General features: G+C 42.0%; 1 protein-coding gene across 1 annotated transcript in view; it reads left to right on the plus strand.

The window, feature by feature from the left end:
- ARHGEF26 (Rho guanine nucleotide exchange factor 26) overlaps positions 1-27,583 on the plus strand; it is a 60,932-nt gene that overhangs the window by 26,984 nt on the left and 6,365 nt on the right. Inside the window, exons 6-11 of the mRNA XM_075716814.1 lie at positions 7,039-7,191; positions 7,686-7,815; positions 9,784-9,858; positions 11,653-11,742; positions 18,942-19,096; positions 26,529-26,738. Of these exons, the coding sequence (XP_075572929.1) occupies positions 7,039-7,191; positions 7,686-7,815; positions 9,784-9,858; positions 11,653-11,742; positions 18,942-19,096; positions 26,529-26,738 (813 nt within the window). The remainder of the gene's footprint in view (positions 1-7,038; positions 7,192-7,685; positions 7,816-9,783; positions 9,859-11,652; positions 11,743-18,941; positions 19,097-26,528; positions 26,739-27,583) is intronic.

Consider the following 27,583-nt stretch of genomic DNA (forward strand, 5'->3'; position numbering starts at 1 on the left):
AGGAAAATTGTATTTATCCGTGTGTTTCTTGGTAGTAAAGTGGGTGGATGTTCAACAGTTACTCAAACTTGCATCTCTGCTTTCTTTGTACAGAGACTGATAAGGAACGAAGCAGCAGCCTTTCGCAGTCGAGACTGAGCGATAAGCATTCAAGGGGTCGGTCTGGTTTCAGAGAACTGCCATTGCCCTTCTTGCATAAAAAGAGTGTGTAGCTTTGAAAAGGCACCAAGTTGTTAGTAAGTCCAGAAATATCTGTGTTTAGCCAGGCTGTCGTAGTGGGAGGATATATGTGTGTTCCCTTGGCTCCTCTCATGTATCATTGGGTCAGCGCGCTTTGTTTACATGAGATTCTTAAACCTCAGATTTGTGAGGTGAAAGCTCTCGTTGCAGGTGGTGAGTTAGGTTGCATTGCTCCAGTTTGCTCTGGACAGCAGCGAGGTCGGTCTGCTGGTGTTTATACCTAGGAAATCTTGCCTGCCAAAGCGTGGCGTTTGCTGTCTTTCACGTCATACTGCAACTTCTACTGTGGCTGTGTCAATATGAGGATCATACATACAGACGTTTATTTGTGCATTCTATAGGAAGAACAGCTTTACGTGCAGCAGCATCAAAACCTGCAGCTTTCTGCCTGCCTTTAAGCACGTGTGGTGATTTGCTGCCCCGGATAACTTCTACAGATGTGAGGGAAAGAGGCTGAGGTGCCTGCGACGGCACGAAGAGAAGTGCAGCAGCACTCGAAGCTGTGCTGTGTCATCTCTCGCGGCGCCGTGTCCTCCTGCCCCTCGGCCTTCCACGTGACGGGCATCGCTGCTCTGCCTTCTCAACAGCACCCGCGCGGGGCTGTAAAGCAGCGGAGCGCGGCGATTACTACACTTGCACTTCGAACTGGCTTTCCTTTCGTCATGGAAGTTAGGCGGTTGCCAGCTTGGCACAGGTGCCCTCGTGGGGAGGATTGACCTGGGAGCCTTGGTGGTCTCCCCGGCGCAGGGCTGCCGGGAGGCGTGTGGCCGCGGCAGTGCCCGCTGGGCTCTGGGAGGGAGGGGGGCAGGAGCGTGATGGGGCAATTTGTCATCTGAAATGAAATGACAAATTCCAGACTTCCTCTGGAGAGTCTCCTGGGCACTCTCTAAATCACTGTTATTTCTAGACTGTGGTGCAGAGTTCCCTGGCTGACACGCTGCCCTCAAGACTAAGCAACGCTTAATTTATAGACTAGAATAGAATCATAGAATCGTTTAGGTTGGAAAAGACCTTTAAGATCACCCAGTCCAACCATTAACCCTACACTACCAAGTCTAGTCTAAGCCAGTCAAGGGTAGACTAGACTAAACCGTGTCCCCAAGTGCCACCTCTGCCCGTGTTTTGAACCCCTCCAGGGATGGGGACTCCCCCACCTCTCTGGGCAGCCTGTTCCAATTCTTGACCACCCTTTCCGTAAAGAAATTTTTCCTAATATCCAATCTAAACCTCCCCTGGCGCAGCTTGAGCCCATTTCCTCTCGTCCTATCGCTAACTCCTTGGGAGAAGAGACCAACACCCACCTCACTACAACCTCCTTTCAGGTAGTTGTAGAGAGCGATCAGGTTATGTTTTTGTATGGTTCGTATTTTTATATTAACAAAAATATCTTCCCAAATATCAAGATTGATTAGTCCTCTTGCATATAGTAACAACATCAGTATTTGCTAGTACTGACCCTTGGTTATTGTGAAGCTGGGGATTGCAGGTGACAGCCCAGGTTTGTAGGGCATGAGGCAAGCTATGCGTCCGGCCGTTCTCCTCCCTTCTCCAAGGTCTTTGCTTGCTGTGTTTGTTAGCTTGGCCGCCCTAGCAAGTGTGTTATATGGGAACGGCCTCAGCGCTGTTGCTAGAAAGCTTCACAGGGTGATTTATAAATTCAGTGTTTGGGACATGCAAGAGATTATGTGTTCTGTGACAGATGGCTATGTAGGTAACTCTTCAGGCTCGGGGAGACCGGCAGAAGCACCCTGCTTCTTCTCGGTGGTATGAAAAGCATTACTTTGTTCAGCATGGGAAAGGTTTTTAAAACGAAGACTCCTTTGTGACGTCTTCATAATTTCTCAAAAAGATTTACGTTTCTAGTGCCACCGAGCGTTCTTTGTGGGTTCATTTGTCAGTGGGTATTAATTGGTTGAATCGAGATTTGCTGAAATGCATGCCGTTGAGCTAGATGCTCTGAGCACTTACACGCTATCTCAAGAATCTCGCTGTAACAATGCATTGGCAGGGCTGCTGTGGCATTTTATTGTTCTGGATTCCTGCCAGAACACTATCAAGTTGAAAAGGCAACTGGCTCACCATTACTTGTGGGTAGGCTTGCTGAACATTGTTCCAGTTTGTTGCAAAAGGAACGAATAGGCTGTCAGGGTCCTTGGTTTTTTTTTGGTTTTTTTTTTTTTTTCCTTGTTTGCCTTTGTAGTTGCTCAGTGGATATTGCCTGATAAAATGTATTTTTATCGGCTGTTAGCTTTGCAGTGTTTGGTGTTATAACTACAGGTGTTTGTATGTATTGTTCACTTTTATTTAGATTGCGGTAACTCCCCTAACAAACTGATTAATTTCAAACACCTGTGGATGTGGTACCTCACTTCAGTCACCCTCTTTTCAGCCATTCTTTTGCTAAAAGCTCTGATTCTGGTTCAGCATAAAAATTCCATGGAAATAAGGCTGTAATTTTCTCCGTTTTTACTATTTTAAATCTCCCCCCCCACCCCCCAAAAAAAAAAACTGTGATGCGGATGTTAAGCTTCTGTTCCTGATGAGAAGATTCAGATTTGGAGAGGCTAATCAAAAATTTTTATTACTTTTATCTGAAGTTATCTGAAATTGGTAATTGTTTTTCCAGTTCCCTTATCTCCAGGAGGAGGAAGCTAAATTGTACTTGCTTCCACTCCAGTGGCTTTTTGCTGTGAGCTTTTTGCAGCAACATCACTATGAAGCTAAATCTGCATTATAATCTTCTGTAGGCCAGACGGGTAGGTCATGAGAACTTTGAAAACGTTAAGCAAGAAGAATAATCATGAACTTTGAAATCAGCGATCTACAAGCCAGAGCACGGTTCACCTTCACATACAGCGGGGTTTGATAGTGGTGGACTGGTGTTTTCAGTGAGTGTGGCGTCTGACAGGAACGCTAGCACTGTCCAGAACGGTTAGCCATGGAGAATTGCATGAACCCGCAGGGAGATAAAAAATTAGTACCCTAAGCAGTAGGAAAAACATCAGATAAATGTTTGAGAACCTTAATGCTGTGACTGCTACGTAACTGGTATACAAAACCGTAATGATGATATACCATCTGTCCCTCTCTCCAACCTGGTAATGCTATTATGGGTATTCTGGCATTTTGCAAACAATAAAATGATCTCGTAGTAACTTTTCCTCTTGGCTCTCTTGGGTGCTGATCACCTGGCTCTGGTGAACTCTGGTGTTCCACATTGACTTCTTCAGACAGATCTTCCACCAAGTCTACTCTTTTCCCAGTCTCACTCGCCAGGAAGGCTTTGGTATCGGTTTTCTTCCATAGCGACCCTTGATGCAAATAATCTATTTAGATTTTTTGCAGTACCTCCGACCTTTCTGTATTCCTTTTATGTGCTGTCACTTGATTCTACATGATTTTTGCTCCCGGATAACAACTGATTCCATAAGACAGTGGTTTTTCTGACTCTTAATTTGGCCTGCCTAGTTAAAATCTTTTACCTGCCTAATTAGAATTTTTTTAATCCAGTGCAATCTAATTTTGGAATGTTCAGATAGCAAGATACAGTATTCATAAGAATGTCAGTCCTGCTCAGTTAATATCTTTATCTCGGGGCAAGGGGAAAGTAAATGTTGAGAAGAAATGTTGGCTAAAATGATTGATCTTGGGGCATTTATTTTGTGTATTTTTTCATGGCATCTGGTAAAGTAGAACTTCTGTCGATGTTGATGGGAGCTTTGCAGTTGTAAACGAGACATAGTTTAGGGCTTATGAAGGTGAATTGTGTGGAACAGTCTGTAGCGTTGTGCATGTACCACTGCACAGTTGTGTTTATACAGCTGAATTAACTAGGGGTTTTGAGAAAGTTCTGGATATCAGTCACTGATTAAAGCAGTGCCAACGAGTAGGAAAAAATAGCTTAAGAAAATTGCCTGAGCAAGTATTAGGACATGGTTCCTGTTGGTGATACCAGCTTGTTAATGAGCTGCCTAAGACATGGGAAGACCCTCAATAGGCGCCACCAGCTTTGAGGGAACCCTTGCCATAGAGATGGGGCAAACGCCAGGGCGGGTGAGACCTCTCGTGTTTCTACATCTTGTGCTGTGAAAAGAAACAAACAGGAAATGAATGAAACCTGCGTTTCTAAATTTGGCACGTAGCCTTTACGAGAGGGGAGTTTTATAGTGCTACAACTTGGACGTTTCTTTTAAACAGGGTAAGGGCAAGGTGAGGGAAATCAAATGCTGTCTCATGATGCTGTTTGACTTTCACTTAATTGGCTCTCACTTTAACCAGAAGAGTTCTGGATTTCACAGAAACAAATGCTTTAAATAAATCCTTCTGGTGTTAAGCAAAAAAAGCCAGTCACACCGCACAACTAATTTGTAGCTGGTTAAATGGAATGCGATCGCTCGATCATAGAATCATAGAATGCTTTGGGTTGGAAGGGACCTTGAGAGATCATCGAGCCCAACCCCCCTGCAGTCGTGACAGAATCTGTCCTAAAATTTTAAGTAAAAGGTTTTTATGATGTGTCTGGTTCACTAATTGTATGTAGTAATTAGCAGATTGGATGCAAAAAAATAAAGACAACCTTTGATTCAAACTCTGATGTGTGATTTCCAGAGGTGGTAATTCTTACAGTATGGTGTGGGGGATGGGACTTGGGTATGCTGCTTTTCTCTGCTGTGCTCTCTTTTTTTTCTTTTATAAAAATCTTCTACTATCCAAGGTTTTATTGTTCCTTACAATGACTGTGACTGACGTCATTGATGAAGCACCAGATAAATTCTAAAAGTGGAAGTTCTAGCCCAGCATGGTCAAACACCTTGTCAGCGTGCTATAACATACAGCAGGAAGAAATGTTGTATTTCCTAATTTCCTGAGCAAAGTGAATTGGCAGCGCAGGGAAGTTCTCCCAACTATAAACATGTCTGAGTAGAGTAGAAACAAATTCCAGTCGTCTGCAGTTCATGGTGGTCAGTGGTTGAAATCAGACGGTTGTGGTTCATGAGAAATTGTAGACTGTGTGACTTGGAGACTATTTATTTCTTTTTTTTTTTTTTTTTTTTTTTCCCTCCTTCTTGGACCCCAGTGAAAATTCAGGCAACTGCTAACTTTAGTATTTGTCCATGTGTTGTATGAGACCTCAGTGCAGCCTGGTATGCTTTACCAGTTAGTACTGGCCTTGATACTAAAAACCCAAATACGTAGCTTAAGACAAGTCAGTGACAAGTTGAAATATTTTGTGCATTGAAGTAAGATGGCTGGAGGACTCTGCCTTCCAAAAATGGTGAGGCTATTAAAAACTACTGCTGCACCGCTTAAAGGGGAAGAGTGAGAAGACAACTGTGCGCTGTAGTAGGCAGCATTATATCTATTTGTAGGCAGTGTCCTGTTTTTCGTTAAATGACAGTAGTGATAAACATCAGTCAGTTCAATCTGCGGTTAATGTGTCAGAACTTTAAAAACCCCAAAATTCCAAACCAAAAAACCCCACGCTTGATTCTTCTGACTGTGTGATTGACTGAGTGAGAATCTGGCAGCCACTCAATTCAGGCAGCTGCTTCTAAGCGCACCTGAAAAAATGTCTTAATTTTAGTTAACCCATGTTGTTAATACCTATACGATAAGCGTCTGTTCATCCTGTTCTCCTCCTCTTACGTCTTTGAGGTTTGTTTGTAAAACAAACTATGGAGGATGTTGGTGGCATACCTAAAAAAAATGAAATGCTGCAAGGTGACAGATTTTTGAAGAGCCAGTGTTGGTAATGAGAAAATGTAATAAAGGGCAAAAATAAGATAAAACGCTTCAAAATATTTCTGCTTGATGTGAGATCATGTGTTCCAAATATTTTCTTAATTTTTCTGTGCTGTGGGAGAGTGTTTTTATTAGCTGGTTTACTCTAGGGAGCTCAGGATTGTTCTAGTGAATCATCTTTTATAAAGGCTGCGGGCAAGAGTAGCATCAGAGGGGTTTTCGGCTTCTAGATTTTTAAGGATTGCAGTGATGTCAGAGTGTCAGTGTAGGTAATTGTGATGACGTGCAGTAGATCCAATACTGATCTGTGTGAGCTCTTACGCCCCAAACAGTAACGTATTTCTGATGAGCATTGTGGAAATACAGGCTTTTCTTTTCTGGTAAAGTTAGAAGTGCAAGGAGGAGTGGAAAATTTTCAGAGGCTGAAGGGACTGGGATGTGGAACAGGGGATGAACAGTAGGGAAGTTCTTAGAACAACCATGCTTAGGGGAAAAAACTCAGCTCAGGATTTTGGTTTCCCATTTTCATTGTTTCCAGTCTGTGTTTGGTTTTAATGGTAGATTGAAGTATATGGTACGTGAGCACCTTGTCCAGCTCAGCCTGCTATATATTTTTTTGTTCTTAGTTTAGCAGTTCACACGTAACTTTATTTCATTGAACATTTCTGGTGTTGTAATTCTTCTATTACAAGAGGAAATGTATTAACGTCGTGCTTGAAGTGGTTTCATTTCTCTTTCAACCCTGTTTCTGGAAATTCGAGTCTAACCAGATCAGTAATGCTGTTTTGGTTTTGGCAGCTAGAGAATGGGAAGTAACTTTGCCAGCATTGCTTACGCGGAGCTCTGCCAGGTGACACCGCCGCCCTTTGACTTGCATCGTGTAAAGATTTCCCTTACTGTGCTGTCAAAGGAGAGATGGTCTCGCCCTTTCACAAATCATTCAAGTTGTCCCTAGGTTATAAAAGTCATGGATTGCGTCAGGTGAAGCGTAAAATGTTGCAAGAGAAAGCCTGTTAGGTTTTTTGTAAAAATGAGTAAATTTTTTTTTTTTCACAGGTTCTTTAAAGAACTTGAAGCAAGACATCAGAACAACATCTTTATTGATGATATCAGTGATATAGTTGAAAAGCATACGTCTTCAACATTTGATCCGTATGTAAAGTACTGCACCAATGAAGTCTATCAGCAGCGAACACTGCAGAAATTACTGTAAGAGCTAATTGTAACATACGATTGCAAAATCCCCCCTTTGCATTAGGAGTGAGTAGCAGGCTGCAGTATTTGGTGCAAAATCTGTGGCTTCCAAGAAAGCATGTGCTTACATGCTTAGCTTTCCTTAACATACAAGTTCCTTTGAAGTAATTGAGAGTGCAGACATGCCCGGCTGCACAGTCCAGTCCTATTTGTGGCCGTGTCACATTCCCTTTCCACTGATAAGAACAGTTCAGTCAATGTCAAAGATGTTCTTTGTCCGCTGTGTGTACCTATGAGTGTGTCTGCGCTCACGTTTGTGTGTGGGAGAACTTGAGGTTTCTAAATATCAATACTGGTCTTGCATATCTAAGCAAATAAAGCTTAGTTGATAGGACTCCTTCAAACCACGCTTTCCTATTAATAAAATCATGATTTATTTAAAACCTAGCAACTTTCACAATTCTTTGGTAAAGCACACCTTTTAATTCTCTCCCCTTTCTTCCCACCAGAGCCACAAATCCAGCATTTAAAGAGATGTTATCACGGATTGAGTCCCATGAAGACTGCCGGAATTTACCGATGATCTCTTTCCTCATTCTGCCCATGCAGAGAGTTACTCGTCTTCCCTTACTGATGGATGTGAGAACAGAGTTATTTTCTATTTTTCCTTGGTGCATGTCCTTTTAATGTTAGCATTTTTTCGTATTCAATTCCTAGTTCATTCCAGTCTCTTCCTATCTCCTTACTTGTACCAGGTACAGGGCTGTAGATACTGGTCTATTGATAATGAAGTACTGTAGCATTTGTTCGCTTACTGTGACCGGTACCCCCTGCTCCTGACCCCCTGTTCAAAAATTAAATATTCAGATATTCTAATAGAAAAATTGTAAAGGGTCAAAATGATTCTGAAACCAAGGAGGAACCTAGCACAGAAATTGCATGTAGTGTTAGGATTAAAATCAAACCCTATAGTTTAAAAAAACAAGACCTCCTATCCTGTAGATAAGATGCGGGTCATTTTGCAGTAAATGCTTGCTTTCAGGAACGGAGCCGTTAAGACCCTCAGTGAAGAGGGTCACTGTGGAACCCTGAAGAATGAACTCCGTTCTCAAGGGCGCGGGAGCACTTTGTGAGTGGAGCAGTATCGAGACGCTCGGTTTCTACCAGTGTGTTACACGGCGAGATGTTCCCTTCCTGTGCAGGTTACTGGGCAGCTTAGGAAGTGTGATGAAGTGCCACTGAGTATTTGTGAAGCAGAGTTCACACCAAGATTCATGGAATTTCAGTTAAGATGCTAGAACTAAATTTGAAGTGGGCCACCAGCAATAGTGAAGATTAAAATCCAGGCTCAGACTCTAGCATTGGTAGGATCCAGAAACAGGACTCATAATTTTGTTCTCCGATATATTTGCAAATTGTGCACCGATTTAATTTGATTGGTCATCTGGATAGTTACTTAGTTCATTCATGGACATTGAATACTCTCTTCTCTGCAGTACATTTCTAGGTTAAAAAAATAGAATAATAATCCAGTTTTACCTTGCTGTGTCACTAGGTGTGCCTTCCCCTTCTTAGTTTTTTTTTCTTGTCTTCACCTCCTGCCCTCTTCAGCTAAAAGAATCTAAACAAGCAAACCAAGCATTTTATTTTCCACTGTTTCAATTTTGTTTATTTGTTTTTCTTGGAGATGGTTGTGTAAACCCTATATTAAGAATTCGGAGTGAATTCAATTTTTAAGGTTTCAGTACCAGAAATACGGCTCCAACTACATTCAGAGAGGAGGGAACATAATTAAACCAAAGACTAATTTAATGCAAAATATCTTGGGATGTTTTTGTTTCTCAATCAAAAAAGTGATTTAACTGATCTGTCATTGATTCAAAATGCCTCTTTCTGGTAGGACTTTGTCCTTAGCTCATGAGAATCAACTCTGTCAATAGATAAAACTCTGATGTACAACTCGGATTGGTTTTACTTCTCATTACTTCCCAGCGCTTCCCGTGTTTGGATGCTGCAGCTGTCTTCTCTACCATGTGCTTTCTTGTTTTAATAAAATAATACTCTTATGTATATTGTTCCATGGTACACATAACAGTGTAGCCTTACGAGCTTTTTCTGTTAATCCTTTGGAAATACTTACCTTCTGCAAAGAGGACAGCAATCTGGTACAGTTTTCCTATTGCAAATACAGTTGTACGTAAATGGGTATTTCAAGTTCCAGGAAAAGGCTAACATGGTACTTGAAACAGGAAGAACCTGATTACGTATGGCTGCAATGGGATTTCATTGCGGTTTGCAAAAAGTTAGGGGCCAGGCGGCAGAAGCTTAGCCTTCCCTGGAAGGGTACGGTCTGCCTCTTCCACCGTGTCGCTGTGGATGGAGGCTGGCCAAGAGGTGCAAAACATTGCTTTGCTCCAAAAAGCTTTCAAGGGAGGTGTTCCGTAGTGTCACGAAGCACTCAAGAAGTGATCTCTAGTGTTCTCTCATTTACCCCAGTTCACAGCTGTGACTGCACTTCTTTGATTTCAGTTAATACGTATGTAAAATTCTGTATTTGTTACAATCTGTGCTTCTTAGTCCTCTGACGTAACTGACATTTTATTTCAGACTATTTGTCAGAAAACTCCTAAGGATTCACCAAAATATGAGAACTGCAAGCAAGCTCTGAAAGAAGTGAGCAAGGTGTGTTCTTAGAAGTTTAATATGGATGTAGAATTTTTTCTGCTTTGACTGTTTTCCTTCCTAAATTGCACTGCATGCTTTTGTCACTTCAAAAATCCACTGTGAGAAGTGGCTGCTTTTGGTTTTTGTTAGTTGCTTGAGAATTAATTCTCATGTTCATTACTCATTTTGTTCACCTGTTTCATTGTGTAGTTGGACAAATTTATTCTTTTTGCTGCCAGTCCAAAGCAAAAAGCCTTATCGTGGCCCATACGTACAAAAAAAGCAGAAACACTCCCCTGACAGTAGCGAAAAGAAAGTCTGAATCTTCTAAGCAAACTTAAGTTTCTTTCTGCTTTTACTGTAAGTTAACGAGGTCACCTTCCATCAGTTGGTCAAAGTTGTTCTCCTGTAGTCAGGCTTTTTTCCCAAGAGTCAACGATGGAAGAAGAGCACAAGACCGTTTCCAGCATAGACTGTAAATTTGAACAGCACTTAATTGTATAATAAATTGCGGTTCCTTCCATTTGGATCTGACCAATCATATTAGCAATTTGTTTTAAATTGGTGGGAAATTCCAATCCATCTGTTTAATACATTTATATTCCGGAAGTAGACAACTCTTTAAAACAGAACATTATGGTATGAAAAGAAAATCTGAGGATCTAAGGACTGGCTGGTTTTTGCCTCCAGGACCTCAGAATTTCAGAAACTGTAGTGCATCATAGACGGTTGTAAAATGTGAAGTACTGGGCATTCTTTATTTTAAAAAAAAAAAAAAAAACAAAAACAAAAAAAAAAACCAAACCCATAACACAAGCCTTTCTCTGCACGTTGGGGCTAGATATTACCTTGGGCCTTGAACATTCTTGTCTACTTTAAGGGAAAAAATTATGTTTTCCATGCATAAATAATGCAAACAGAAAGAATACTGAAGGATAAAAACTCTAAATTGTTTTACTTAAGAAAGGCCACTAGGGATCGTTTTTATGCCTAAATTACTGTCTATTTATTACTTAGGAAAATATCCTAAATTGAGCAACGCTGTACTGCTGCCAACACAGTGGGTTTTTCTGTAGGAACAGTATATGGCGTGTACAGCGTTGGCTTATGAAAGGCGAAAAGGCCCGTTGACGGGTGGGAGATCCGTGCGTGGTGTTGCGGGGTTAAGGGGAACGCATTTTCATGCCTTTCTGTCTTTGCCCTCCCCTCCCGCCCCGTTCTTATGTGCTCCCCGCCCCCACGCACAGGCTTCAAGAGAACTGCAGCGTGCTTTAGAATTCCATTCTAAAGGTCAGCCGCCATGAAATTTTTTCTAGGATACCAATTGCCTCAGTTTAACAAGCCAGTTCTGTGACGTTTGCGTTGGGACTTTCTCCTGTGAGTGAGTTGGGTGTGCGTGGTAGACATGGCGGCACGTCGCACGGATGGGTCAGTCTGAAGGCTGTTTGCTTTGGAGCTGATCATTAACTTGGATCAGAAGGCTGTAACCCTTCTCGGTCAGAACTTCTGGCTGAACCTTTGTACCATCTGGACTCCCCTGAAAAGAATAAATAATTGTCACAGTGTGATAGGATAATTCAGGTTGAGGGGCATCTTGGGAGGTCATCAGTCCAGCCTCAAAGCAGAATCGGCTATCAAGTCAGACCAGGCCACGCAGTGTGGTCTTGAAAACATGACATCTGCGACCCAGCGTGAAAATGTCAGTTCCTTTGTAAATTTTAAGCTTCCTCAGAAGTGTATTTTATAAAGTAACAAGAGTTTATTACAAGTCTTGAGCACATTAAACCTGTTACATACATGTCTTGTTTCTAGCTGGTGCGTTTATGCAACGAAGGTGCTCGGAAAATGGAAAGGACAGAAATGATGTACACAATTAACTCCCAACTGGAATTTAAAATCAAGGTATGGTGATGGTATTTCTGACCATAAATCGTTTAGCATATGAATAGCTTTGAGTACGTGTTAAGTTTTGATAGGTTCATGGCCAGCATAAACAAAGTCAATCGGTGTAGGCTGTAATACTGACGTGACTTTTCAGTCAAGGAAGACAGGTTCGTATGCTGGGGCGGCTGCAGCCCTGGAAAGGCAGGGTGACCCAGGACTGTTGCATCTAACCAAGCAGATTAAGCTTCAGGTTGAGGCTTTTCAGGGAAATAGAGTATCAGGATTTTTTTTTTTTTTTTAAAGAATAAATTAGCATTAATTACTGAAGAACAAGGTATGTCCAGACTCTGGGTTTGCCTTTGGGGATGAAACCTTGTCCCTGTTGCAGTGCCAGTTCCTCGTAAGACCAGTCATGGTAGAGTTTTAGGCTGGTTTACGTAATTCGTAACAACGTGCGTGATGGTCTTGCCACGGTTCACGCAGAATCGCACATCGCTCTGCCTCTGTGTCCGGCCTTCTCCTCACTCATCTCCTCAAGGCTTGCCAGATTTTGAATTGCTTTTTTTTCCTCCCCCCCTTTCCTCCTCACATAAAACAGAAGCGGAAGAATGCACAGCATCACTTCTAATTTGTATGAGAATTGCTGCAGTTCTCCGCTGCAGGTGGAGGCCATGTCGTCGTACCTGGTACATTGATCGACGAATCCATTGAAGTCTCTTGTAGAGTGGGAACTTGTTGGATGGATTAAAGAAATGTTTTTTGGGGAGGTACTGCTTAGCGGAGCAGTCCTGTTTCTCACTTCAGCACGTTGTCTGGCAGTGGGTAAACGAGTTCAGATAAATTTGCTCAGAAGTGAATTGGCGCTCTTCTGTGAGCTGTAGATAGTTCTGCAGTTCTGCTCAGATTTCTGAGCAAAGCTGTGTGTTTCTTTAGAGAGTGAATCAGTATTTGTAATTGTTTGTAAACAGTGGCACTTTAATAGCATCTTCATATCACACACTAATTCTTGCAAAGAAATGATCTATTACGGCAGGATAAAAATGAAAACTTTTGTCAAGTATTTTCATTTTAAGTGGAATGGTTATGTTATAGCAAAATATTTTTATATATATATAAAATATAATATTTTATATTATAAAATATATAGCAAAATATATACTATTCAATAGTATATATTGAATCAAGTGTTCTTTGCTGTAAAGACAAAGTCAGTTGCTGTGAAGATTTGGCCATCAGGAGAGAGGCCGACTGCTGCTGCTTGATGATGGGATGTTCTCATGTGCGTGATGGGAAAAGTATGCCTGAGTGAATTCTTTTAGGCTGGGGGAGGATCCGAATACTGTTTGACTGTCCTGATTTACAGCAGCACGGAATCAAAAAACCAGGCGTGTGCCCGGTCACCTTAGGCCGTGTTTCTTGGCATTACGGCCTATTTCTACAAGATTTTCATAGCCTTGAGGGGGAGGCCTCGTTGCGGGAGGCGATGGGGAGCGGGATGGCGCTGGGGCGCGCTGCCCGCGGCAGCGTTGGAGGCGCAGCGGTGCGAAGGGCATCGGCCCGGCTGGCTCTGCCAGCAGCCGCGCGCCCCGGCTCGTGGCTCGCGCCCGGGCAGCAGTTCCCCGGCCGCGCCGGCCGCAGCACGTTTGGCGGCATCGGTGTGCGGCCGGCGTCGTGTGACCCTGCCTGAACAGCTCGCTGTGCGGCAGCAGGCTTCGCTGCGGGTGAAATCACCGAAGCTAAACTGCACCTGTCTTAATACGGTTCATCTTATTAATCCCAAGCTTTTGTTTTGTTAGTACAGGTGCTGCCAACCCTCAAATAATTTTAAAGATTCTTAGGATATGGAGATATTCCAAGTGTGTTTTTTTCTTTCTAGTACTGAAAATACAGTTTAGGCTGTTACTAAAAAAAAATCCTCTACAATCAGTCTTTCGGTAGGAAAAAACAGCAGAGACTGTCGTAGTAGGGTTTTTATTGTACTTCCAAGATACTTCAAGTGTATTTACTTTTTTTTCCTCTTCAATGTTTGTTAAAATACCATTTCTATAAATAACGTCTCATACCATTAAATAATGAGTATTCTTTTGTGAGAACTTTTTTTTTTTTTAAATTATCATACTTGTAGTAAGTAGAGGCTCATGTTTCTAAAGACACAGTTCTTTAAAGGATCATGGTCAGTCTTTGAGGAAATGCTGTCTCTGAAAAGATGTTTCTCAACTTCCCCAAAGTGTTTTTATTTTCAAATGTTGACTAAAAACTGAGAATAATATTTACTTATAACCACAACAATAAACAAACATCTCTTAACAAGTGACATGACTACATCTGCTAACAGTGGTGGATGATAGTCTCAAGCCCTTGGATGGTCTGAAATAGCCTTTTGCATAGTCTGAAGTCCTTGGGCGACCCGCTCTGCGGCTTTACTCAGTTTTTGAATTTACAGAAGTACCTAACAGGGTTTAAGTGCTTTATAGTCTCTTACTTTCCCCGTGGGAGGAGGATGCACGCTCTTGATCCCGACTTCGCAGATGCGAGAGGTCCTGTATAATTCTTCCCTGTACGTGCTGTAACTAGCAGCTCTCACTAGTTTCATGGGAGTAATAGCAACTCTTATGAATTTTGTTTTTCTGTAATTTTTATGCAAGTGGGTTTTTTCCTTTGTGCATCTTAAATATAACTGCTTAGCGGTTTAGACCTTATCTGTGGTGTGAGAGCTTGCCAGCTGGCGTATAAAAGACTGCTTTGGCCAAGTTTCAATACATTTTAAGTTCTGACAGCTTGTTTTGTATAGAAAGGAGATAGTATAGATGATGTACCCTTTTGGCAATTAAGGAAAAATTAATATGAAAGTAAAAAGCTGCCTCTGGAATATAGTCAAGTAGGAAAATGCAGTGAACTCGCTTGGAGCACAGATTAGAGGAATTTTTAGTGCATCCTCACAAGAAATTTTTGAAGTACTTCTTGTCTGTAAAAAAAATCATGGTGCTATAATTCTCTTTTATAATCATTATAAATTAGGTAAACTATTTCTGTTCTTGCTCAAGCTCATAGAGTGTTTGGGGATTCTCGTTTAACTTTATGATTTTGTTAGATGTAGCTGTAGAGCATTTCATGGGAGTGCAAGAGAAGCTGCTCAAACATTACGTCACTTTTGTACGTGGCTCATCTGCAGAGTTTCATTTTTAATTAAGATTCAGAAGTTTTTATTCGTAAATTTTTCATCTTTAGCACCAGAAGGGTTGTAGGGTTTTTTTCTGCAAACATGCTTTTGTGTTCATGAAACAAACGTGTTTGTGACTTCCATGTTGAAGGACCACCTAGTCCAACGCCTTTGAATTTTGTAGTCACAAGTGCGACGATGTCACTGTTAGGGTATGGTCCGATGTTTCGCGTTCCTGTGTTGTCACGTGGAACGGTTACTGCGTGTCAGGAGACATACAAACCATTGGTTTAAAAAACTGATTTTCATGTTACTTGAAGGTACTGAACCAGCAGAGTTTTGATTGAAAGCAAGCCAAATTTTTAAAGCCAAATGTCAATATAAAACTTTCTTTGATTTCAGTGATGGAGCTTGGGAATTCCTCTAGGAGTGTCATGTCTGAATACTGAGCTAAATGGGCTTTCGTAACCTGTGAGGTTTAATGATGTGTCTTTAATAAAATGACCATCTGTAAGAAAAATGATACGATACAGTCCTAGGAGAAAGTAATAAAGTTGGATCGATAGGAGTCTAAGTTAGCCACTGATCCGAGACCAGTGACAATATCAGTTAATGAACTTGAAGTTACAGTGATTTGTAACCAGATTGATTTACTCTGATTCACTAACAGAGAGTTGGATAAAAATCTATTTATGAAATACGGATTTGAAACAAAGTTCTGCATTTCCAAATTGGAGAATACAGTGAAAACACATTTAATAAGCTACTGGGTAGTACAAAACTAGAAACCTGCAAAAAAGTCATATAAATCAAAACAGAATATATGAGCTTGGGAGGAAATGTCCGAAGGGAATTTCGTCAGGGTTCAATACACTAATATCTTGGTAGCATGAATGCAAAAACCCTTGGAATTGTAGCAGATAGATGAAATATGTTGGTATTTATCAGCAGTCACTTTGAAAGAATACGGGTTTGAAAGGTCCCTAACGTAGGTCTGCGGCGTAGCAAAGGCTTTGTTGGGTGGATGTTGGTGTTCAGGTACCAGGTGAGGGCGGGTGCTCATCATTGCTTGTTCCGAGTGTGCTGGAAATCGGTCTGAGGCAAGGTCAAACTTTAATTTGTAGCAATTTGCAGCAGTTCCAGAGGGCTGCTACTTTTGCAATTTTGAGCAACATTGACCTGCCATCAGTGCACTTCCTGCTAAGGGAAAGCTTGGGGAAGAGAGTTCTGTGGTGCTGCGTGGTGGCAGAAAAAGCATCTCCAGAATAATTGTTTTGTCGTGTGCCGCTCCAGAGTCACTGTAAAATCATACCTCAGAATGCAAAAACACGGGGGCAGCTGCGTGTAAAATTAGGGAGTTAATGTTTTGTTCTTCCAACAGTAAGATCACAGTCAAAGCACTGTATTTTGGTTTTGGCACAGTATTATGGGGCAAGCATTGACAAGTTGGAATTAGTTCAGTCAAGAGCAGCTAACGTGATTAAAAGATACAAAAAGACAACCCATGCAGAATGAAGATGACAGCTGACAAGCTGAATGAAGAAATATGTTTTTACAAGCATGTGAAAGGGAAAAAAAGCGGTTGTCTTCATTAGTCTAATCATGCAAGGCCAATAATTAATTTGAACAACAGCAAAGCGAGTAGGGAAGTTTGATAAGCAGAAAGCCAGTTACACTTAAAGTAGAAACAAAAATTTGATTATTTCGCTTGGGATGAAGAAAAATACATACACTCCATAAAATTCAGCGGTAAGCGCCCATTTACTGCGGCAGGTCTTAGGTACAAACATTAGTAAGTGGATTAGCAAAGTGGATGCCTCTTCTTTTCTGGTGAGATCATGTACCAGCTGCTGGAGAACCTGTAAGGTATGGGTGGCGTGGCTTGGGCTTCGCTTGCGGAGGTCACCCACTGAGCCTAATCCCTTCTGGTGCCGGCGGGGGGAAGGCACCAGACATCTTCAGATGCTCCGTCCAGCACGCGGGCACTACCCAGAGGCGCACGCGGACAGAAGCACCAGCATCTCCAGCATTCGAGGCAGGACCCAGCCAGGTCATTCCAGCGATGAGGGCTGAAACCTGCAGAGGAGGTCGGCGTCTTTGCTTAGAATAGCGCCTGGTGACAGCGCGGTCTGGCAGAAAGAACCTGCCCGCTGTGTGCCATCGCAGAAACGTTGCCACACAGCAGCCCTGCTCGGCTCAGTGCGAGCGGCATCAGTGAGATCAGCGCCTGGGGAATCCTGCCCAGTGGGACAGCTGCCCGCGCTGCAGTGGACCTTTGTCTTTCCGGCATCGTAGGTCATGGTACAGCTTCAGAGATGATCTGTGCTCTGTATGACCAGGACGTGCAGTCTCACATCTCCCTTCATGTTCATGGCCAGAGAAACAAAAGGTCCTTCTGTGGTGTCTGTTTCTCCCGCGGTTGGGAATAATTTGGATTAATAAAGCCTCGTCTTCACATCAGGCAGCTATGATCCTCTTTGACTTGCTTCAGCTGTTGCAGGTGTTGGTCCTCACCCCAGAGAGACATGGAGATCCTGCTCCACAGAACATGTGGAGTTCAACTACGTCAACTAGATAGAGAGTAAGAGGAGCGATAGCATCCCTAGTTACCCATCTTAGATAAAGCTAGGACAGTGGACAGATAACTGTATGACATTTCAGGAACTCCTAATGAGAATGGCAAGTAGTTGGAAAAACTTCCTTTCCTGCTATCGAGGGAGCAAACGTAAATGGTTTGGTGTGGTACTTACCTTGGAAAAATGATTCTACCTGCACCTCATAAATTGAGGGATGAAGGTTTGCGCAAGCCTGACTGACTTTTCCTGGAACCAGTGACATACGCTCAGTGAGTCGCCGCGCCAGGTCTGAGAGGGTGCTCGAAGAGGCTCAAGCCCACGCTCGTTCCAGCAGCGAGCCCGGAGCAGTCGGACCTGCCCGCCCCCTTCGGCTGCAGTAGCAAGTTACAAAGCAATTGTGGTCAAACGTAGCAGTCGCCTTTCCTGACAAAATGGAAGATGGAGGGGAAGGAAAAAGCTGAAGTTCATCCTGAGGAAGGACAGTTGTTTATTAATATGGCCTTTCATGAGCGGACACCTAAAGAGATGTCTTCTAAAAACTTGCAGATGTGTCTTTCAAACCACTGGTGAATTTATGATGTCATGAGCAAACTATATTTTTTGCATTAAAATGGACAACTAACTCAAACCCTACATATCACATACGGCTTTACACATTCTTTCACAGAGCTGTGTTGGAACTTCAGTTTACTTAGAGTAGAAAATGGGTTTTACCACATTTGATTGGCGAGCCTTCTGGCATTCCCTGCGTCCTTCGCTCTTTCATGGAAGAAAGGGCCGCGTACTCTGAACATCTCAACAGTCATGTTCAGTACTGCAGCAGGACCAATCTAATCCTGTGTGCTGTCTCCATCTGTTTATGTCTGTTTTCATATATGCACAGAATATTTCAAAGTGGACTGTAGAGTGTATTTCTCCGTTAAAGGATTTTGCACTTTTTAATTCTCTGTATGGTATGGAACACACGGTCAGAAAGAAGGCACAGCATCGTTTTATCTGGCCTTAGGGATGTGATGAAACGCGAAGTGCAGCAGCTCTCATGTTTGAGGTGAGGAGCTGAAGCTCTGCTTCCCAGCTGTTTAGGTAGAAAGCTGTGAGGTACCTAGAGGAAAATCCAATGTTCATATGTGCTTAAAGAATGATTGCTTATTCTACAAAAACTCACATATTCCTGGAAGACAGACTTTTTATTTTTAATCTCCTTAGGAGATCTCACATAGTCTGTTCCATCCCACGTATGAGTAATTGGGTCATGTGCATGAGTGACTTGCAAGCATTTCTTGCACACATGTGCTTGTGTCTGATCTGAATGATGAAGATACCTTAAACCTTGATTACCTCTCTTTTGTGCTTGTACTCACAATCTCTGAGCTCTGAGTTTATTCAAGCATTTTTTTTTCCCTGAATAGATAATACTGTTACCTGTTTTTTAAAAATCTTTACTTTGGAACAATTAAATTTTTTTTTTTTTTGCTTTGCAGCCATTTCCATTGGTTTCTTCTTCACGATGGTTAGTGAAAAGGGGTGAATTAACAGCCTATGTAGAAGACACTGGACTTTTTTCTAAAAGAACTTCTAAGCAGCAGGTGTACTTCTTCCTCTTCAACGACGTCCTCATTATCACCAAGAAGAAGAGGTAAGAGCTTCACCAATATAAAGTTGCCGTTGCGTTCAACTCCTCAAATCACGGAAAGATAGCCGGGTTACCGTTGTCTTTTAAAATTACCTTGACTGCTGTGTGTGCCTCACCCTAGGGGAAATGAAAGCCGAAGCTTTCTGGCTTTGGGACGGCAAACTTGATTGCCTCCACAGCATTTTTACATATTTCTTTAGCCACTTGCTTGTTTGAAAGAATGAAGGGGATTCAAAGAGCAGTAAGTGCACCTGGTACAGTTGCAGCATAAACCAGGAGGAAATACAGACTAAACATGTTTTAAGTCCAGTAAACATTTGTGAAGCCACTTATATGTTTTAATATGCCATTTCTGAGAGAGTAAATGAACTATGTAGGTATCTGAGTTTCTAATATTGCTCAACCAGACTGCGTTTTTGAAATGACAAGTAAGCCCTTGTTAAACAGGATATATTTTTGGCAAATGCAATTGAAATTCCAAATTGTCAGACAAATTCAAAAGTTCATCCTTGACGCCTTGGCAAAGGGAGAAGCTTTGGAAGGATAAAGGCATGTTAAGTTTCATTCCCCTTCACGCTTTCCACAGTTGGACTGGTTTTGAGAATGACGGATGGATGACCACTTCTAGCAGTCTCCATTTAAATTTTTATCACTAGATTTGAGGGTTTAGAATAAGTGAATCAAATGGAATGGAATTTACATCCTCTGCTGTTGCGATTAGATAATATTTGATAGATAAACCTTATTCCCGAGACTAAAAACTGGTTTGAAGAACAATTAGTTTGCATCTGGGTTGGCTGGTTAAGCCAAATACCAGCTATTTTTAAAAGAAACCCTTTTGTGAAACTTCAAATTCATAATTTAAATAAGAAATTTTGAGGCATTGAGGTATGATACAAAATTTGGGAAGAAAATCCCAATATTTAAGCAAAGAGAAAGCTAAATGAAAATGGAGGGGAAAAATATTTAAATGAAAGGGTTTTTTCATAAAGATGGGAAGAAAAGTGAATAGGCTTCTGCCCAGCTATCTTACTGATGTGAACATATTTCTGAGATGCAGTGTTTATCAAAGCTTATGCTGAAATGTTTCTGTGAAAGTCCCTTGTAAATCACTGGCTCGCTGGCAGCGCGTCACAGAGCTGCGTCGCCCTTTTTTTAAACAGTGCTGCTTTTCTCATGGGACTACTGTTAACATACTGTTGCGTTGGTAGCTAAGTAAATGTTTGAGTTGGGAAAACAGTGAAAAATCTATTACTGTGTTGTTACACTGTTTATTGGTTTCCTATGTGATGGCTCGTTGTCCAGATTATAAAGCAGATTTTTGTAACAACATATCTTATCCAAACTTTGGGGCTTTTGATTTATAACAGCTTCCAGCTGTTGGAATTGAAATATCCTAGATGGGCCCGGATGCCAAAGCTAAAGAGCAGTTCATGCTGATGATCAGATTCCCATAGGCGCTCTCCCAAGACCCCCTAAACAAATGGATGTAATTGAAAAGGACTGATCTTCTGTGAGCCGCCCAGATACCCTAGCATGAAGCACGTACTTTGCACAAGTGAACGAGCTTATTAATAATATCTGAGCTTTTGGTGATCTGTTCTCCCACCCCCAGTACTGTTACCATGGACACCGCAGCAGTGGACAGAAACATTTGTCGCTAGCTGAGTTTAAATGTTTGTATTTTCACTTGAGCAGTTGCATTTCTTAACACTGCACAAAAAAATTCACTCTTCACTACTGTGCTAAAAATACGAATTACTTAGCACTGTTTAATCTTTACCCCAAGTTAATGGTCAGCTCTCCGGGCTGCGCAGTTTGCCATATATGTAGAACCTCGCGCGCGCAGCCGGGCATGGCTCGGTCCCGGGAAGCCACGCTGATAGCTGCCGGGCAGTTCTAGTGCAGCCGGAGTCGGCGTAGGTCCCTGCGCACCTCCTCGTTTCAGGGACACTTCCCAAATGTCAGAATCGTTGTTGGAAGAGCTGCATTTTAAATACTGAGTGAGCAAGCATTCCAGAAACCTTTTTATAATGAGAACTGTTATATTTTAGCTATAGAAAAGATAAAGGGAGGTCTTGCGTTGGTGTATACTCAGGCATGGTCCAGAGTTCTTACGTTTTAATTTTAGCGACAGTTTATTGATCATAATCTCCCTCAGCTACAACTTCACCTCCTGATGGAAGCGGCAAGGTTTAACTGTCTTGTCTCGTCTGTTAAGCAGGTGAAATGGAATTTAGCTACCAAAACATCTTCCTTTTTAACGGATGCTGTGTGGCTATACCTCATGCCATCATGAAATATTTCAGAGGCTTATGCTTTCCCTGTCAGCTACTGGACGGTCCAGTGTTGCCTGTGTTACATATACCTTGGTAATCATTTAGGCTCCGATTTGTGTGCTGTAAAGCAGCAGGGTAGTCAGTTGCTACATCACACTTGCCCTTCGAAGAAGTAAGGCAAACGGCTACTGAATAATACTCAAGACTGGCTGTTGGGATTAGGCCAAAAAGGGACACATGAATTTCTGATGTATGTCGTTCTCCAAGACAAGATTTTGGAGAAGAATAAAAAAATCTGCATTTCCTCACTGTTCAGCTTTTAGTTTATTGGGAACTTTTCTCCTGTTCAGTGGTCCTTTCTTGCAGCCCCTTCTGCTGTGTAGACACAATCTGATTTCTTTTTTTTTTTTTCTTTTTCCCCAAATGTCATTTAAAAAACCCTAGAGACTCTTTTAATGCATTACCTTGAAAAGAATAGTCAGCCCCGCGTATGTCAGGATGTCCAAATCGTGGTGGAAAGGCCTAATTTTATATGGTTGGTGCAGAGGAAGATACCATTTAATTCTTGTTCATGTGAACACAGATGTCGGCTGGATTACGGCGTGAAGCGAAGAGCCGGGTGATGTTTGGCCTGCTCAGCTTCAGGTGCCTTCAGTACTCTTCAGGGCAGCTGTGCAGCCAGTGGAGAAGGCAGGCCCCTTCGGAGAGCGGTTCTAAGTAGAAGCTTAATTCAGCTTGTCCAGGCTGCCCTCTAGAAGAGCAGCTTGCTTTCTCTGCTTAGGTAGCTCTGGGAAGTTAACTTAGAAATCTGGCAAGTTGAACATTGTCAATGCTCTGCAAAGATCCAAGTGTTAGACTGACTTTCCAGTAACCTAAATAGTTCATGTATTGTTCATTCACCTTTGTGGTAGCGTTTCACTCTTGTTTCATTCTCTAACTCCATTCTCTTTTTGCTTCTTCTCTGGCTTTGTTCTTTTTTTCATTTACCTCCTTGCCGTACTGTGCGTTGCCACCATTTTGGCCAGGACATCCACTCCAGGGACCAGTAAACCAATAGCTTATGCTGACGTTGAATTTTGAAGGTAGTACTCTGACGTAAGGAGTAACATGCAACGTAATTAATCTCTTAGGGTTGTTCTTTCAAGCTGCCTCGTGATTCACGTGCTCTACGGTGCAATTGTTGTTACTTGTGTCGTGCTTGGGAGATTTGCTTTCTCTTGGGCTAGTGAATAAACTACTCCAGGTTCCACAAAGTATAGTGAAATTAGTGCTTTATTAAAATATAGAATACTTAGTTTAAATACACATACTACTTTTTTTATGTTCGTACGTATTTCCTTCATAGTGAGTTCTCCGTTTTCTCCCTGTTCTGAACCGCAAGTCTGGGTGTGAGTGCCATCCGCACCCCTCCGGCACAGCGGAGAGCATCCCTGCGGCGCTTAGACGGGTACTTGTCTGTTGCCAGGCCTGGTGGAGTTTCTGTAGCAGACACTTTACAGCTGCCCGAGGAGGGGACCAGGCTGCAGAAGAGGTGATTTCTCCAGTGCCTTTTGCAGGCTTGGAAGCGTACACTGTAACAATATTCTGCTAGAAGTAGGATGCAGCTGGCTTTGAACTCTACCAAAGTCAGATGCCTCCTTTGATTCCACATGCCCTCCTGGGACCACGAAGATCTGGTTACATATGTTAGCCACTAATGCTCCAAGCTGCCTCTGAGCTTGCTCTGCGTTCTGCAGAGTTCAGGAGAACTGCAGAATTAATAAAGTTTTGTTATATACAACTAAATGGGGAATGTGAAACCTAAATCCACAGTCTCCACTCCCTCCCCTCGCATAGCCTCTCTTAAAACACTTGGGCTTTTCTACAGTAGGACAATCGCAGTAAGTTTAAATTTGTTATGCTTCAGGGAAGAGCTGTGTGTGCCCCTTTCCCAAAAGATAAGGACACGCAGAGCACATTTGAATTAAGGTTCCTTTTAGCATCCCTGGGTTGTATGTGCAGAAATGAAAACTTAGCTTTCCACATGCTGAAATATTGAAGATTCTCCCAGCTTCTCAGTGCGCTCATGTTAAATTCCTTTAAATAGGCCAAAACCTATTTGTAGTCTGTATTATTTCTACTTTGGGACCCAAGAAGTCATGTGTAATAGCATAATTAACCTGGCTTCATTTTTAGAGCTCTAAAAGAGTTTGCTGTGTCCATCTTATTTCCTATGTGATTTATTTTAAAGTTTTTTTTTACTCTAAGGAACATGGAAGCAACAGTCCTGTCAAAAGCTAGGTTAATCAAAACTGTGTGGAGAGTTTTTAAAGCCATTTTAAGTTCTTGCAGTAGCGCTTGTGGAAGTTTTGGTATGTGTTGTGCCTTTGTCAGCGGTACCTGAGTGGGGAGTTGTGGTTCCAGCCCTCAGAGTGGAAAACGCCAGCAGCTTGTGGGGAATTGTTGGTACCATTTTGAGACTTGGAGAAAGAGAAATGGGGAAGGAAAGCGTTCATCTTACGAGCTACAGTGATTTCAGTCCTTCCATACGATAAATCTAACTAAGCTTGTCTGTCATTGCCTCTGCTTCCTTTGTAAAGCCCCCAAACTCCTCAGCAAAGGGTGAGAAGAAAAAATACTTGCGAGAAGGATTAGAACATGATAGTAATGGAACTCTGTCGATTGTTTGAGAATGTACAAAGCTGTACTGAAAAAAAAGCATTTCAATTATTTAATTCCCAGAACAAAAGTAAGAACGTACCCCACATAGTTGAAATAAAACTTAGTTTTTACACTAGATGCACTGGCAGAAACTATTAATCCACAGAAATCCACAAATACAATAGGATCTGTAAACCTGTCATCACTTGAAGAATAGAGAAATTCTTCTAATGCTGCACGAGTCACAGAAATCAGCAATAACTCATGTTTTGAGTAATAATGTTGCTCAGTTGTGTTTTAGCTATTCTTTTTCTGAAGGATTAAAAATAAGGATTACAAAGACCATTACATTAACTACTGAGGAATTCGCAGGTATTTTTCTGACAGTTCACAAAATGGGTAGAGTATGTCCCAACAGGCACCAAGTCATCATCTGTCCCTTTTCTTAGAATAGTTGAGCAACCATAAAGGAAGACTACGCTTCATTTGCACCTGCCAGAAAGGGCGATGTCACCATCAGCGTTTCCCACTGCTTCAGTTCCAGGTGTTTGGGATTTGAGTTGTATCAGTTCAGTGCTTAGGTTTCTGTATAACTCTGGCAGCAAAATTAATCTTCTCAAGTATTTTTTCAATTTAAATGATTTTAATGAACCGTGGTAATATGAGGCTCTAGCATAGCTTTTCATCACTCGAGACTGAGGTCTAAATACATTTTACTTTAAGGTGGTGTATGTGTAGTTGCACCTTAAAATTTGATATATTTGATTCACTGCAAAATTTGACAAACACAGCAATGTATGGGCTAGGAGGGAGAACTGGCGTTATGCCTGTGTTATGCCTAAGCAGGTTTTTTCTCTCTTTTCTTGTTGCACTAGTGTAGGGCAATAAATCTGAAAAAAGTTTACAAGCTTACATGAAATTACGAGGTAATTAGTTTACCAGTGTCCTGGGTTTATGATACATCCTGGTAAACTTGCAAACACATGTAAGACCATTCTGGGAAATAGGCTCACAAGCTTCAGGGGAAAGAAAAAGGCCTTTTCAGCTGGCTTCTCTTTTCTTGTGATCAATTGCTATTTCTTAAGTGATGTAGATTCTTCTAACAGTTTCTTTAACTATGTTTCATGACTTTAAAAATTGGGAAATGGACAGTTATTTTCCACTTGGAAAAAATACGTTTCCAGTATTGCCTTGATATGAGAAAGTAGCAAACGCAGTAGATAGGATAACTGGTGGAACTCACCTAAGAGTGCTGAAGAGCGCCGCTGAGGAGCGGGTGTCGTGAAGCTGAAGCTGTAAACACATCGTAATGGATTGGGGAACAGAGGGGTCGAGGGAACCGTTCCCTGCTACCATCCAGCAGCGTGGTGTGTACGCGGGTGCCTTCTCCAGACACGCTGCTTCCTGTCTGCGCCCTGTCTTTGCCTGCCAGGAACATCTTGGTTAGCTGAAGTGATTCTCACATTTAGAAATAAAAGTCTGCTCTTCAGGGAAGAGTGCATATTTTCATTAAAGTCCTTCTGTTGTTAAGATCAGTAACGCTCTTACATTCTGATTTGTGGTGTCTTAATGTTTGTGTGTTTTCACCTGTCTGGAAAACTGCCTTAACATCATTTTGGCATAATTCAACATTCAGTGACTTTGACATAAGAAGTAGTTCAGACTGTTTCTGTTTTCTGTGTCAAACATGGTATTGTGTCAGCAAAGGTAACTTCTGTCCACCTCTCCACCTACATTTCAATCATAAGGAAAGCAAAGCTTCCAACTTGCTCAATTTCTTAGAATTCTTTCTAGTCGCTTTTGGGAAGTTACTAACCACATGGAGCAATCTTTATTCATATCACTTAGAGTTATATTTATTTACGAAGTACTTTCTAAAAGGTAAATTTCACAGTGCATTTTGCAAGACCAATAGTGTGTGACAAGCCTTTGCCTGTTTTTAAAATTCACAATTGACTAAGGTTATGTTTCAGAATATTGTAAAATAGTTTTTGGACTAGACCTTCTACATGCAGATGGACAAGGAGTACAGATGATTATCCTGCATTTAGAATGAAGATCAATAGTGTTTTTCTGGAAGCAGTATACATAACCATAGTTTTACAGGAAAAAGGAAATTTTACATTTTTTTCCTATACCATTCTAAAATTAAGCTCTGTTGTTCATTTGAAACTACAGAAGAAAAAGAAGTGCAATTCTGTATAATTGCTGTGCCTGTTTTCAAATTTAGCGGAGTTAAGTTGAGCTTATACTATGTCAAGAACGTCAAAGTCATTTAACTGTGCCACTAAATGAAATTCCACAGGGTTTAAAAAACTGATCTACTTTCTGTCTTGGAAAATTGGTAGTTTCAAAAACAAACAAACAGAAAAGATGAAGATCTGAGGTGTCAGCAGAATTGTGCCATGCTGTGTAGTTAAAAGTGGATTCTACGACTGAGTTTGCTTCCAGACATGCTTAACGGAGAACTAAACATCAAACCCATGGGGTTTTTTCTTCCCTTCTTTGTTTTGCAGTGAAGAGAGTTACAACGTCACAGATTATTCTTTAAGGGACCAGCTGGTGGTACAACAGTGCGACAGCGAGGACCTGACTTCTTCTCCTGTAAAGAACGCTTCAGCTATGCTCTACTCGCGGCAGAGTTCTGCAGCTCACCTCTTCAGGCTAGTGGTCCTCAGTAACCACGCAGGGGAGAAGGTGGAGATGCTCCTGGGAGCAGACACTCAGTGAGTAAATAGTTACCATTTCTGTAATTTTTCACCTGATCATCTCAATAGGCTGCCCCCCCCCAGCCCCGGTCCAAGGTAGCGTGAAACGCCCAGCTTCTGCCTGGCAAGTTTAAATCAAAATGAAGCGAAGCGCGTTCCCAAGCAGGCAGTCTTTGCGGTGTCTGATAGCAGTGACCAAAGGAGCGACTGCGGGAATGGTCCCCTGCTCGCCGTGGGCCGTGTTGGTGCCCTGCGCGGTAACAGCAGAGCACTCGCGGTGACGCCTGCGAGAGCTGTGATTCACGCTGTTTGTATTGTAAGTGGATACTTCCCAAGCGAGGCAAGGGAACCTTGACAGGCCCTCTGATTTTTAACGAGTGGCAGAGCAGGAGAATGTGCAGCTTACATGATATCCCCCTAGATACCGGAATAAATATTTACTGCAATAAAATAAAGCCTCTGCAAGCCTAGTTCAGTTTCTCTAATGTAATCTTGTCATGAGAGGACTCGGTGGTTGTAAGTCCACGTCATGCTAGTGTCATTCTCTTTCCTTGAGGTTTCGGTGTAGGAATAATGGAAAATAAATGTGTATGTTGAAATTCTGTGAACTGAAGTATCCATTATTATGCGCTACTGTTTCGAGTCTTCAGGCCAAGAATTAACTGTGCCTCTGCCCTGGAGGTTGCCAGCTCCCTAGCCAGTGAGCAGTGGCTGTGCTCTGCAGAGCGTTACCCGAGTACCGCTACCGAGAGAAGGAACTTAAGAACCCGCTGGAGGGTAGGGCAGGAGGGAGAAGGGACAAGTGAAGCTTTGCATGAATGCGAAACTGGGATGGTCTGAAATGGAGTTCACAAAGGCACCAT

This window comes from Pelecanus crispus, chromosome 9 (genome assembly GCF_030463565.1).
Source record: "Pelecanus crispus isolate bPelCri1 chromosome 9, bPelCri1.pri, whole genome shotgun sequence".
Taxonomy (NCBI): domain Eukaryota; kingdom Metazoa; phylum Chordata; class Aves; order Pelecaniformes; family Pelecanidae; genus Pelecanus; species Pelecanus crispus.